The sequence below is a fragment of the Anastrepha ludens genome, chromosome 6, assembly GCF_028408465.1.
Source record: "Anastrepha ludens isolate Willacy chromosome 6, idAnaLude1.1, whole genome shotgun sequence".
Lineage (NCBI taxonomy): Eukaryota > Metazoa > Arthropoda > Insecta > Diptera > Tephritidae > Anastrepha > Anastrepha ludens.
The window spans coordinates 46,189,804-46,204,949 of record NC_071502.1 but is presented as its reverse complement, the minus strand read 5'-3'; the positions used below and the strand labels follow the sequence as shown (position 1 = coordinate 46,204,949).

The window sequence follows — 15,146 nt, the reverse complement described above, 5'->3', positions numbered from 1 at the left end:
AAATTTATAGGACTAGGAAGCATCAGATATTACCATGGAAATGCAATAGAATCTCTTTTGGAACTTTAACGCCCGGCCGGTAGCGAAAGGTTAAAGATGCTTAGTTATAAAACTCGTCCTGAAGCCACAGACGCTCAAATACGAAAAACTTCATCAAGTTTGCTTCGATCAACTTTAAAAAAAAAAATAAAAAATAAAATAATAATAACCAAATGAGTTTAATTACCTTACGACCATTAAGAGTTCAAAGCCAATTTAATTGTTTTTGTTGAAGCTCTTCGCCCATCATTTGAACGCCGAACGTGAGGATGCGATCGTAGTAGAATAAGTGGCGTTGAATATCAAATGATTAATAAAATCAACGGCAAATGAGATGAGGCTATGGGCATTACAACGCTCCATAAGCCAAGGATCAGTTGAAGCAAAATTAACGAAAAATTAAAAGAAACTTATTCTGTTGACTCGAAGTCAAAGCAAACCCAGGTCAATTTATCAGCCAACAAAATCTAGATCATCTTCGATTCTCATCAGCAATAACCATGAAACGGTAGGGTTGTTTCCGTATGGTACGGGAATAAGTTTCCATCCTTTCTTAACCAAAGTTATGAATTATTTAAACAATTAAATAATACCGGATATTATGTGAAGTAAGTGCCATTGGAAGCTACAACTTTACTTCATCTTTCTGGCAGCATACGGATTCCTCTGAAGAAAAATTCGATTTCTTTTGACTTGACCGCTCTCCAATAAGGGCTGACTGCATTGATCGAAACAGATGGTAGTCCGAAGGTGCAATGTCTGGAGAATACGGAGGGTGGGGCAAGATTTTCCAATTCAGTTCCTCTAAATATTTCTGCACCGATTTAGCAACGTGTGGCCTGACGTTGTTTTGCAGCAAAATCATTTTGTCATGTCTACCGTCTCATTCCGGCCGATTCGATTCAAACGCATTAGCTGTAGTCGATAACGATCGCCAGTGATGGTTTCAGACGGTTTAAGGAGCTTTTAATAGATGACACCTTTCTGATCCCACTAGATGCGCAACATAACCTTTGAAGCATGAATTTTTTTTTTTTCGATGTCGATGGGCCTGGCTTACCTGGCAGGCTCCAACATTTTCGACGCTTAAGGTTATCCTCCATTTTTCATCACCAGCGACGATGCGATGCAGAAAACCTTTTCTTTTCTGTCATTCAAAAAGCATCTCACACGTTACCAAACGTCTCTCGATATCCCTTTCGATTGATGTGGCACCCAATTACCTGCATTCTGAACCACTCCCATCGCATGCAAACGTTTACCGACGGTTGATCTGTCAGCATCTAACTCTCTAGACATATCATCAAAGATTCACGCATGTCATCCAATAATTCTTGTAGCTGAGTATTTTCGAACTTTTTGGGAGTGTCGAAACCACTCTTTACAAGTTGTATTTGATGGAGCGTGATTGCTGTAAATATGGTCAATATACGAGACGTTTCAGCTGTACTTTTCTTTAACAGGTAATAATGAAGCATGACTTCCTGCAAATGCTGTTTTTCCGGCATGGACATCAGATAAAAAAGGATCTTTCGCTTCAAATGAATGTCAACTACTGCGATCGAGACCTCACATATACACCTTCAAATCACCAGTATACTACTAGAGCGAACACAAAAGTTGCATCAGCAGCGACACCTCTCTTACAAAGGCGGTAACTTATTACCATACCCAATATTTTTTATATGAAAGCGTAGTTACGAACATGGAACAAGGATATAAACGAAAGTTTCAAACTTTGTGCAAAATTTGACACTTTTTGGCCAGAGTTTTTAGAAAAATGTTTCTGCAGTTTTATAGATCATTGAAATTTATTCTAATAAAGGGAAGGTTTGATGCGTTGATGTTTGAAATCTTGTTTTTTTTAGCTTACGGTTTTGTGCATTTCTTCCATGTAACGAATGCTCGACATTTTTCATATGGGAGGCGCCGTCTGTAAACAATTAATTGGATTTTTGCGCCACTACAAACTTGCACTTTTTTATGGCATTATAGCAAATTTCAATGGGAACTAAATAGTCTACGCGTATTGGACAGCAGATTGTCATTGACAATTTCGTGTTCGACGTAGTTAAGGACTTTGTCTACCTAGGATCCAACATTAACACCAACAACAACGCCAGCCGAGAGATCCAGAGAAGAATAACTCTTGCCAGCAGATGCTACTTTGGGCTCAGTAGTCAATTTAAAGGCAAAGCCCGCTCTCGACACTCGAAAAAAAGAAACGTTCTATCAATCACTCATCCTCCCGGTCTTACTGTATGGCGCTAAGTTCTGGACATTGACTAACACCAATTGGTGATTATTAGAAGGTTTCGAGACAAAAATTCTTGGCAAGATCAATTTACGTACTGCAAACAGAATAAGACGCAGTGAAACGCATTAAAATTCAGCGGCTATGCGGGCTAGCTCGCGTTGAGCGAATGAAGAACAACGCTCCAGCAAATATGACGCTGTTTTTGAAATTTGCTAATGGAACTCGCAAAAATGGACGTCCTAATCTACATTTGTTGGAAAGACCAAGTCAACGACGACCTGGCCGCCCTTGGTGTTTCTAACTGTTGTAAACGCGCGCAATGCAGAGGCGATTGTCTTAACATTTTGATAGCGGCCAAGACCGATCATCTGTTGTAGTTGCCATATAAGTAAGTATGCTAAGTTTTAGAAAATGGTTGGGTAAGGTTAATTAGAAAAGTCAATGGTAAGGGGAGAAGGGGAGGGGTTGATAAAATTAGAGAAACGTTGGACGAAATGTATCGAATTAGAAGAAAACTATGTTGAAACTGAAGCTAGTTTTTCTAAGTCGAATAGAGTGTTTCCTATTGAAGCACACTTTCAGGCCTTAAGCTTGAGAAATTTTTGAAGTTAAAAACCTGAAAGTATAAATAAATAATATAGAAGTTATTCAAGATAATGTTTTTTTTATTCTAACCTTTAAAATAGGATATATGAGTATCATTTAAGATTTTCGATGTTCTTAATATCCCACCAACAGTTACATTTATAATTTGCCAAAAGATACCATGACTTACTCACGAATTTCACTCCACTTCATCAATTATACACACACGCACATGCTTAATTAACTGTACAAAGCACATCATAAATTACACAAACAACAACAAATAGCTGTGCAAACTGAATATCATAATAAATGCAGTTGATGCTGTAGATTTATCCTTTTAGCTCTTCTAAACATTAATGGCTGACTGCGCGTAGTGAATGAGTATTACCGACAAATGTATGTATGTATGTAGTGGCACAAGGAAGAAATAAAGTCACTAGTGCAACGCAGAGATAAGAGAAGAGAGGAGAAAAGCTAATTACAGTTTAATTGCGGCTAAGTAGATAAGGAATTTTGTTACATGTGTTTTGCGCTTATTGGCATATCAAAGTTGAAATTTACCTGATGAATGAACAACAATAACGAACAATGATGACAGAAGGAACATATACATAATAATATAAAATTATATGCATAAGTAAAGAATGCAACGAAAAAAACAAGTCAATTATGTTTAATCGTTACTTGCATAAAACTAACTGTAAATAAAAAATTAGTATGTACACAGTGACGTATATTAACTTTTTTCAAAGCGCCATAGCAAAAACTTTAAGTAGGCCGGAAAGTACTGTAAAAAAAAAGTTTAATAAAAACTTGTCGGTTGAAGGAAAACCTGAAAGTGGAAGAAAACAAGGATTTGTGTCGCAGAGAAATGATGTAATTATTGCGAAAAAAACGTGCCTTTCACTTCGAGATGCTGTGAAATATGTCAGGAGATGCTGTCGAAAGGTTACGTCCAAAAAGTGTGCAACAGTGAAGGTTTACGTTCATATAAATAGATTTTAGCACCCAATGCAAATGATAAACCAAATAAGAGTGCTAAAGTACGTGCATGGAAATTATATAGTCAAGATGTCCATAAATATGGATGTGTGGTTATAGACGACGCAACATACATCAAAGCAGACTTTAAGCAGATTCAGGACGCCGAGTTTTATACTGCAACGAAGAGAGGAGCACTTCCAGGTGCCTTTAGTGATGGACAAGTTCCCTTAGAATAATTATTTTGGGAAGCGATCTCTCAGTGTGGAATGAAAAGCAAAACTTTCATTACCATGGGCATTATAATTTAAGAAATTTATGTGAAGGAATGTTTGCCAAGGTGTTTGGCGTCAGTCATAAAACGACATGCTGACTCAGTTTTTATTTTTTTGTTTTTGTTTCTTGGTTGGGTGAGGTAGGGTTCAAAATGCCTTCGCATTTATAGCGACCGTCATCTACTGCGTCGTGTGGTGAGGCCTCTAAAAGAATCCCTCCTCTCTTTCTGGGGAAACACCTTTACCGGGACCACTTTCCATATTTTCTATATTACTTCGGGAGTGTCCAAAACGGCATCCATAAAGGACCAATTATATTCACCCCCGTCTGGTTCCACCATATTTCTAGCCAGGTTTCATGCGATAGGCTCGTCTTTCTGTGTCTAGGTCTGTGCGGCTTCGCTTTGTTGCACTGTGTCGAGGTCTATATTTTTTTCGTAGTACATTCACGATGCATTTCTTTATTGCATTCCAACTGTCCTCGCGTTCGAGCATTTTGCTGATTATGTTGCTTGGCGCGATGTCACTGATCTACTCCCTCGGAGCATTTCTTTTCGCGAGCCATCTGTCATAAATAAAAACCGTGTGTTAAGCGTCATCGCTCGACGCCTCTCAGTATATGCACTTGGAATCGCTTACCTTGCCCGTGCAGTATAGGTATCTACGGAAGTATCCGTGGCCTGAGCGGAACTAAGTTAAGAAGTAGTTCCCTTCCCCTAAGTTCCTTTGACCCATTTGTCAATTGATGTGTCAGATTTGCCACCGCAGCATGATTTGGCATCTCCGTTCTGAGTAGCTAATGATGACATGTTTCTTTTGAGAGTCCCATGCATCCATTCATTCCCAGACCATAAGGTCGATGGGTATCTCTCCACTAATCATAAAAACAGCAGCGCCAGAGACAAATCGGTAGGCTGAGGCAATTCTGAGTGCCGCTGTTCGTTGCACAACCTCCAGAGCTTTGCGTTTGGCTTTGCAGTTTAGCACAATTCTAACATACTTCGTACAGGAGAATTGAGTTTATGGCCGCCATAATTAGACTTCTTTTGCTCTATGTTGGCACACGGATGTTTGCCATTAATCTGCTTAGCATTCCCGTGACTTTTGCTGCTTTGGTAACCGCATGCCGTATCTGGACAGACTCAGTTCTGTTCAGGCCCCGCTTAGCAACATGTCATTATAGCCGTCTTGCCATGAGCTGGTATGAAAACACCGGGATAAATATTCTTTGAAAGGACCCCAATTCACCAAACTGTCCACAACTGCGACCTAATGAAAAATATTGAGTAATTGTTAAAAGAAAATTGCTAAAAACAAAAAAAGAAAACAAAAATGAGCAGCAGTTGAAAATGAATTGTCTGGGAGCCGCAGATAACGTAACAAATTGGATTGCATTTAGATATGCCTGTGCAGTGACTATAAGACCAGACTGGTTGTTGGAGCTCGAAGCGTTTTTCTTGCTCTCAATAGTTGCAACTTTATTAAAAATTTATTATTTATAGAATTTATTCTTTACAATACAATTAATTTAAATCGACCCAGTGCGTGGCGTAATCAATCGAGGAATGAACCTCTTAAAAATCTTTTAGCAGTAGGTAGGCGATGACGAAGAATGGTGGGTGACGAAGACGAAAAAGAAAACGGTGATGTATGGTGGTGTGATTTGCGCTGCAGCTGCTACGAGTGGTGGTGTGATGTTTGTCGTGCCGAAATTACATTTTTTATGCACGCACTTTTGTATTGGCTCTCGATTAGCGGGACATCTAATCGAACGATGAAACTGACCTACCGCTAAGTATAGTGAACTCAGTGCACTGCTATGGTTCTGTGTCTGCACTGCTAATGTGTTGCGTTGTCCCAGTGGTAATTTTCTGTTGCGTTATCCCAGTAGGGATTTCTGTGTTTCAACATCCACCCCCCCTGGGAAGCGATGCTTCACAGTCCTTCCTAATTGCATTGAGATATTGGCAGTTTGGCTACCCGTGTTATGGCTCGCTTGTGAGTGCTTTCTGCGGTTTTTATGATGACTACTCTGACCTTTCCGTCAGAACCTTCGATGGTATCTAAGATGCCACCCATGGGCCATTTGAATGGTGGAGTGTTGTCTTCCTGTAGCAATACTAGGTCGCCCTTTTGAATATTTGGCATTGGAGACTTCCATCTTTTTCGGCACTGTAATTCTTGGAGATAGTCCTTACTCCATCGCGCCCAAAATTGTTGCTGGATCCATTGTATTAGTTGGTACCTTTTTAGTGTTCCAGTGTTTACTGATGTTAGCGATTGTTCAGGAATAGACGATAGTGATCGACCGATAATGAGATGTGCTGGTGTTAAAGGGCGAAGATCATCTGGTGAGCTCGACATGGGCATCGGGGGTCTGCTATTAATCATTGCTTCAGTTTGGCAACAAATTGTGTAAAGCTCGTCGAATGTAAGAATGTGGACACCCACGGCTCTACGAAGATAATGCTTGGCTTGCTTCACCGCACTCTCCCACAGGCCACCGAAATGTGGTGATCTTGGAGGGATGAACTTCCATTCGACGCCGTCTGTGCAGCATGCCGCCTGGACACTATCTGCATGCTGTTGCGACGTGTGTTGATGGAGGAGTTCTCTTAGCTCGCGGTTCGCGCCGACGAAATTTGTGGCATTATCTGAATATATGATGCGACATTTGCCACGCCGAGCCATAAAGCGTCTCAGAGCAGCTATGAATGCGTCTGTCGTTAGATCAGGTACTAATTCAAGGTGAACTCCTTTGGTGCTGAAACATATAAAAATAGCAATGTAGACCTTGATAGGAGGTCTACCTCGTATTCGCTGTGTGATAAGCAATGGACCGCAATAGTCGACTCCGGTTTTCTCAAATGGCGGAGATGGAATTACCCTGTCGCGTGGTAGATCACCCATTAATTGCTTTGATAAAATGGGACGAAACCGGTAGCAAACTATACATTTGTGTAATACACGCTTGATAGTGTTTCTGGCGTTGACGATCCAAAATTTTTCACGAATGATGGTGAGCAGCGTTTGGCAGCCTGCGTGGAGATGTTGTTGATGCAAATGCATGATAAGTGTGTGAACAAAAGGATGCGATTTTGGCAATACGATAGGATGTTTTTCATTGAAGGTGAGTGAAGAATTTTTTAGGCGACCTCCAACTCTGATGATTCCATTGCATAGGAATGGTGATAGTTGCGATAACGGCGACTTCCGATGAACGAGGCGGTCTTTTTGAAGCTTGGATAATTCATCGAAGAATTTGTTGCTTTGGACGATGCGACAAATAATGAGAAGAGCATCATTTATTTCCGATGCGGTGATGCTATCTTGGTTGGTACGAATTCCACGCGATGCATCTGCAAAGCGTCGCACATAACACATTATTCGAAGAAGTTTATTGTAACTCGTGACAAATTTATGTTCGCTGATGATATCTGTTGTTGGATTTGTTAGCAAAACGATGTTTTGTCGACGCTGCTCTGGTATATTATTGTCGTTGATGGCATTGCATGATGGTAGTGGCCAGTGTTGAGCGTCTTGGGTAAGAAAATGCGGGCCATGAAACCAAAGGCTATTTTCGATGAATTTGTCAGCTTTTGTTCCTCGTGAAAGTATGTCAGCAGGATTTAATTCGCTGGGGACGTGGTGCCAGTGATAGTGCTGAGTGAGCAATTGTATTTTGGTTACTCGATTGCTGACAAAAGTTGTCCATTTTGATGGATCTCCCTTTATCCAGGCCAACGTAATCATTGAATCGGTCCAGCAGTGAACATTCCGAGGGTTGTGGTGGATTTTCTTACACACGAACTCAAGCAACTCTGCCAGAAGCACTGCAGCGCTGAGTTCTAGACGAGGCAGACTTACTCCTTTCGTAGGAGCAACACGAGATTTCGCACAGAGTAGTGCCGATGTTGAGTTGGATACCACGTATATGGTGGCACCGTATGCCCTTGTACTGGCGTCTGCAAATGCGTGTATAGTAGAGTTGTAATCACATGCTACTAATCTGTTCACTCGAAGATTTTCAACAAGCGGGAGTTTGGTGCAAAATGACTCCCATTGTGTATAAATAGACTGAGGTACACTTTCGTCCCAATTCAGCCGAAGCTTCCACAACTGCTGCAACAAAATTTTACAGGTGACCATAAGCGGATTGAGCAAACCCAACGGATCGAAGAATCTAGCGATATGTGAGAGGATGATACGCTTGCTAAGTTTCGATGATACCGGTGGTTGTGTGTAACTGAAGAGAAAGCTATCCAAAGATGGTGACCATTTCAAGCCCAATGCTTTAACATAGCCTACGTCTTCAACTTGGATAATGTCTTCACGATCCACTGCGGCTACGTCGGCGATAATGCTTGGGTCGTTCGTTGCAAACTTTCTCAGTGGAAATCCACCTTTGTTTAACACTTCGATGACTTGCTGCTTGATTTCGATAACTTCTTCAATTGTAGGTGCGCCGGTCATGAGATTGTCAACATAAAAGTCGTTGGCAATAACTGATGCGCCGATTGGATGTGATGTCATGTGATCACGTGCGAGTTGCTGCAGACAGTTTATGGCTAAGTACGGTGCACACGCCGTACCATACGTAACAGTTTGCAGCTTATATGTCTTAATTCGATCTGTTATCTCATCTCGCCACAATATGCATTGCAGGTTCGTGTCTTCCTTGTCTACTATGATTTGGCGATACATCTTGGTGATGTCCGCCATTAGCACGAAGGAATGCTGCCTGAATCTGATGAGAATTGAAACAAGATCATCTTGTATGGTAGGGCCTACACGAAGAATATCGTTCAAAGATTTGCCATTTGATGTTCGGCATGACGCATCGAACACCACACGAAGCTTCGTCGTGCTGCTGTCCAGTTTCATGACTGCGTGGTGCGGTATGTAGTTTAAGCATGCATCTGGAAAGGGGACGTGGATCATGTGGTGTAGTGCGATGTATTCCTTCATGAACGAATTATAGTCCCTTTCAAGGCATCTGTTGTGGCGAAGTTTATTTTCGATGGCCAAAAGTCGTTTCAGTGCTATGTCATAAGAAGTACCCAAAGACTGAGGTGGTTCCTTACACGGCAGGCGTACGATGAATTTGTTGGTAGTGGGACATCTTTTTGTAGTATCTTCGAAGTATTTTTCGCACTCTCTTTCATCAATGGTTAGGTTAGATTGTGTTTGGTCCGGATAATGTTCGATGTGCCAAAATTTTTCCAAAATTTGATCAAGGGACGGTTCGAGTATTGGTGCCGACGTATTAGCTGCGTTGGCTGCAAGTAGTGATGACCGTGAATTCGATAACATGCAGTCAGTCGCGATAGATGTAGTGTATGATGAAACCAACGTAGCTGACGATAACAGTGGGTGGTTTGTAACGGCTCCGGCTACCACCCACCCAACTTTAGTTTTTTGAAGGACTGGCTTATTCTCGCCTAAGCTGATCTGTCCAACCAACAGTAAATCGTAAAACATGCTTGCTCCTATCAGCAAATCCACTGGGCATGGTGTTTTGAATGTTTTGTCGGCCAAGGAGATATTATTTGGGATATTCCATGCTGATGTGTTCAACGGTGTGCGTGGTTGAGACGGGGTTATTGTGTTCATGATAACCGCATCCATTGTTGACGAATAAGCTGTATGTTGAGAGCGCATCTCTACCTTGCATAAGAATTGAGACCTAGCTCCGCACAAACCTATTCCGCTGATTTCTAACGGAACCTTTTCCCGTTTCAAACGAAGCAGTTGAGCCATGCGCTCGGTAATGAAGTGCAGTTGTGAGGCGGAATCGAGAAGTGCACGTGCGAGTACTAACGCACCCGAAGAACTACGAAGCTGAACAATGGCTGTAGCCAGTAATACTTCTTGGCTACCGATACATACCTGAAGTGATGCTGGGACCGACGTTGAATGCATGCTAGTTGATGGTGGTGTCAATGACGATGTCGATGATTGCTCATTGGCCGCACTTGTTGAATTTCTGTGCAACAGCGTGTGATGACTCTCCCGACATACTTGACATCTATGCGTCGATGGGCACTGCTTGGATGTGTGGTTTTGGCCCAAGCAATTTAAGCACAGATTCTTCTTTTTTACGACGTCATAGCGCTGGAAAGATGATAGTTTCATAAATGGTGAGCATTTGAAGGCGTTGTGAAAAACTGGTTGATCGCACAAGGAGCAGTTTTGCTGTTTGGTGGCGATGAATGCTAGCTGTTTTGATTGTGGTTGATGCTTTGGCATTGAAGATGACACTGGTGATGAGTTGGCATGTTGTTGATGCGACGTCTTGGTGGACTTTGCGGTGGCGTCAATGATATCGATGAGTTGGCAGCGCCGCTCCAGGAATGCGGCGAGGTCATCCCATGTTGGTAGCTCGATTGCCGTTGATGATGATTCCCTGTCCCACCTTGCTGCTATCTCCTCTTCCCACTTCAGCTGTGTCTCTTGGTCTAGCTTTGACACAACTAGATGAAGCAAGAGGCTGTTTCCAATTTGTTCTGGTGTTGCCATTGACTGTAATGCTCGTATATTTGCATTAATGACGTCAACGAAGTCGCGAAGAGCTTTAACGCTTGGGGTGGCGACGCGGTGAATCTCGAAAATATGGTGCACATGAGACTGGTAAATGTATCTTTTGTGGTCGTAGCGAGCTTGAAGTAGTTCCATTGCCCTTTTGTAATTCAAGCTGGTAACTTCTAACGATTGAACCAGGCTCGCAGCACCTCCTGTTAGACTCGAGCGCAAGTATTGAAACTTTTCGACATCTGACAGTGCTGGGTTTTTGTCCACCATCACGGAGAACATACTACGAAAATCGAGCCATTCTCGATGTGATCCGTCGAAGGATGGCAGCTTCAATTTGGGCAAATTGAACTGCGTCCGCGATGATGGCACTGACTGTTGGGCAACTGTACTGCTTAACGGCAGTTCTTCGGCACACGTCCGCAATAAGGCGAGCCTCTCTGCATATGCCGCCTTGACTTCACAGTACGTATCATCCACCACGGAGCGAATGTCACCTTCAAATTGGGTTTCGTCTAAAAATTCTATTTCCGACTGCAGTTCATCCAGGGCGTTGTAGTGACGCTCTAACAGGGCTAGCCTTGCCTCTACATCTTTGAGCGAAAGTTCGTCCAGATGAATTGTATTAGGTTTTAACAAATTTACCCGAGTGATTAGCGATTGTCGTTGTTTTATTTTTACGCGAACTATTCTAGAATTTTCTTCGCGTTGCAGAGGACTTTGCACCTCTACAATGTCATGATCGCTTTCTATCATTATGCCGTAAAATTAAACGAAAAATATACGATGATTATAATTTATGAAATTACATCCGGCTCGAAGGACCAATTTTTATGTTGGAGCTCGAAGCGTTTTTCTTGCTCTCAATAGTTGCAACTTTATTAAAAATTTATTATTTATAGAATTTATTCTTTACAATACAATTAATTTAAATCGACCCAGTGCGTGGCGTAATCAATCGAGGAATGAACCTCTTAAAAATCTTTTAGCAGTAGGTAGGCGATGACGAAGAATGGTGGGTGACGAAGACGAAAAAGAAAACGGTGATGTATGGTGGTGTGATTTGCGCTGCAGCTGCTACGAGTGGTGGTGTGATGTTTGTCGTGCCGAAATTACATTTTTTATGCACGCACTTTTGTATTGGCTCTCGATTAGCGGGACATCTAATCGAACGATGAAACTGACCTACCGCTAAGTATAGTGAACTCAGTGCACTGCTATGGTTCTGTGTCTGCACTGCTAATGTGTTGCGTTGTCCCAGTGGTAATTTTCTGTTGCGTTATCCCAGTAGGGATTTCTGTGTTTCAACACTGGTAATAAAGTGACATATTTTGACTGTATTGCTTCCTGATTATCAGTAGAGTGCGCCAGTACATGCAGATGTAATGCAGCACTCACCACTGGCACATAAGACAAAGAAGACTCAGCTCAACAGCAATCTTCTCTACCACAGCAACCGTCGCCTGATTTATGATTCCGTACTGCATTTGATTTTTAAATGTGGGTCGTAGTTGAAGCATAGATTAACGCAACGCCTCATAGCCCTAAAAACGCTTCGAAGACTACTATCATCGAAATGATGACTGCATTGGTCTAACAAAAGTTGGCTGGGGCATTGACAACTGAGATAAAGCATACATTTAAAGAAAATGTGCCTTTTTGTATTTTACATATAGCACCATTTGAAAATTATAACACAAAGATGCAACCATCCGAATGAAATCAATCATTAAATTCAACTTAAGTGAAGAAGGGAAAATAACTAGCCAATACCGGTGGTAAAATCAAATTATATAAGCAAAACTAACGTTAAACTGAATTCTCATTAAAAAAATCCGTTGTACTGGGTTGCCCATATTCGACGGACCCATGTGTTTTTTTTTTAAATCAAAGAAAAACTAAATTCCTTTGATGTTGACGATAATAATCATTTTATTTGGTTTAAGTAAATTTGTTGACATCACTTTTTGAATATGATATCTCTAAATGGCCGCATTGAGCCTGTACGGCGTATTGTGCCCGGTTTGCAGCATTTTCCATAGTTTTAGTTAACATTTCGGCTGGAATAGCAGCTAGAATAGCGGCTATTTCTTCACGGATGTTCTTCTTGAGCTCTTCTATGGTCTTTGGCTTATTAATATAAACCTTTGATTTTAAATATCCCCACAAGAAGAAGTCAGATGACGTTAAATCGGGCGAACGCGGTGGCCAGTCAAAATCGCTATTTTTCGACATCAAACGACGAGGAAACAATTTCTTCAAAAAATCGATTGTCGTGTGAGCTGTGTGTGGTGGAGCGCCATCTTGTTGAAACCAGAACTGCCTCATACGCTTTCGATGAATAATTGGCATCTCAAAAGTGGGGTTAATATCGCGATAACGCTCCTGGTTGACGGTAACAGCTTGACTATCTTCATTTTCGAAGAAAAACGGCCCAATAATCGTTTTCGTACTAACGCCGCACGAAACAGTGACGGCAATTTTGCGTGTTTACCATCCCATTCAATAAGAAATGAGCCTCATCGGACATGATTATTTTGTTCCAAAATTGCTCATCATCTTCAGCCATTTCGATGACTCTTTGGGCCCATTCCAATCGACGAGGCTTGTCCGCAGACAACAATCTTTGCGTCAATTGAATCTTATACGGGAATAAATGTAAATCAATCATTGTAAAGTGGTCCGAGCAATGCCCAACTGCTGCGAACGGCGATTTTGGAATGTCCTTGGCGACGACTCAACACTGGCCCATACAAGAGCAATATTCTCATCCGATCGCTTTGGTCGGTCTTGATGTGGCCTCTTTGGATTAGAAAGAGCATCACCTCTCGTACAAAGGTTTAATGGTGCTCTTAAAAGGCGCACTTTTCACATTATTTAATTTTTTATACGCGCGTTGAGTTTTCACAATTGGCTTCTTCTGTTGAATGTAAATTTCAACAATTTGGAGGCGCTCGCGTGGCGTATACTGTTCCATGGTAAAAATCTGCTTAGACTGACGCTTCCAACGCGGTATGTCATTAAACGATCTGATGTCTTTGTCACAAGATACAGGGTTGCCAGATGGGTCCGTCGAATATGGGCAACCCTGTAGACGCGCTATGGTTTCAGCAAAATTGCGCTATATAAGCTAAGTGCTACTTTTTCCAGGATAATATTAGACAAATAGAAAAAACTGCATGCTGCGAAATTTCAACATCTGGACTTAGGTTCGAGAAACGAATTTTTCATAGAACCCGTATTTTTATTATCATTCTAAGACTACCGCGCATTGCGACAAAATAAAATCTGAGGTACCATATATTTTAATATTTTTTTTTAATTGTAGATCATTCTGGAGTTTATTGTTCCATACTTTATATGGATGCTCGGCACTACCGCCAAGGTGGTATATTTTTCCACAAGCGGAGGAACGATATGCCGCGTGTTTTTTTAATGAGAAGCTCCTTCATGTTCAAAGGTTTGCCATTGTCTGCCGAAAGGCGATGCATATTAGAAAACGTCTTTTTATATTTTTGTGTTTCCTGTTCGAGGTTTCGAATGGTAGTCACGCACCAACCCATTTGGTTACTGCGATCGCGGTGAACTTTTAATATCTCACTAAAAAGTGTTTCTCCTTTGCTTAACAAACGCTGCAACTACCTGATCCACTACGCCCAAATCAAATAAACTTTGCTAGTTTGAAAGTGGCCCTCTTTGGCAAAGAAACTTGGGGTGTGTAAAAAAATTTACGTTATAGTTTACCGCAAGAATTTTCATAGCTTCCCACAAACTCATTTGCTAAACAAGTGATTAACAAGGGCTAATGAAAATGCAAAACATTTTAATTGGCCAAAAGCACCGCATTCAAACTCGAGCTGCATTCAACAATTTTACAAAGTATTTGCAGTGAGCAGAAGTACAAAACTGAAGCAAACGGAGGTTGAGTGGCGCCAAATAAGTGGCAGTTGGGCGGCAGACACCCACATATTTTATGGTTGGTTTCTCAAACGCTTTATGGTTGCTGTTTACATAGCCTCATCTTCAGTGGTATTCTCGCGTGCTCATTTAGAATTTCAAACTCAAATGAATTTTATTTATTTGTTAGTCACTTAGAAACTGGAATATATTGCTGTTTATCGCACCTTCAGTAATTTAAAGAAAAAGGATTGAGTATGAAATTCATTAAATAGTTATCAAATATCTGAAATGTCTAAGAAACGTCCACTCAACCATAAATTATTAACGTATTTTAAAACTACCAAAGAAAATTTATCTTCTAATACTTGCCCAGTTGTTCTTTTTTTTTTTCTTCAGAAATGCATACGGCGTTTTTCAATCTCATTTCATTTTAAGTTTATTTGATTCTTTTGCTTGTCGTAAATCGCGCGCAGAAAGTTGTCAGCGCTTGTAATTGTCAAACGACGATTATTCGAAGTTAAGGCCATGAATAAGGCACTTGAAATATAGTTGCTTGTTTCTGCTTAAGAACTTGC

The 15,146-nt window shown here is 41.2% G+C and overlaps 1 protein-coding gene across 1 annotated transcript; it reads right to left on the bottom strand.

Annotated features, from left to right (window-relative positions):
- Window positions 1-6,087: 6,087 nt before the first annotated feature.
- LOC128867038 (uncharacterized) lies at window positions 6,088-11,427 on the bottom strand. Its single transcript, XM_054108129.1, has one exon. The coding sequence runs from the start codon at window positions 11,425-11,427 to the stop codon at window positions 6,088-6,090; it is 5,340 nt and encodes a 1,779-aa protein (XP_053964104.1).
- Window positions 11,428-15,146: the final 3,719 nt, after the last annotated feature.

Coding starts and splice junctions, on each gene's coding strand:
- LOC128867038 (XM_054108129.1), bottom strand. CDS start 11,427: ATGATAGAAAGCGATCATGACATTGTAGAGGTGCAAAGTCCTCTGCAA.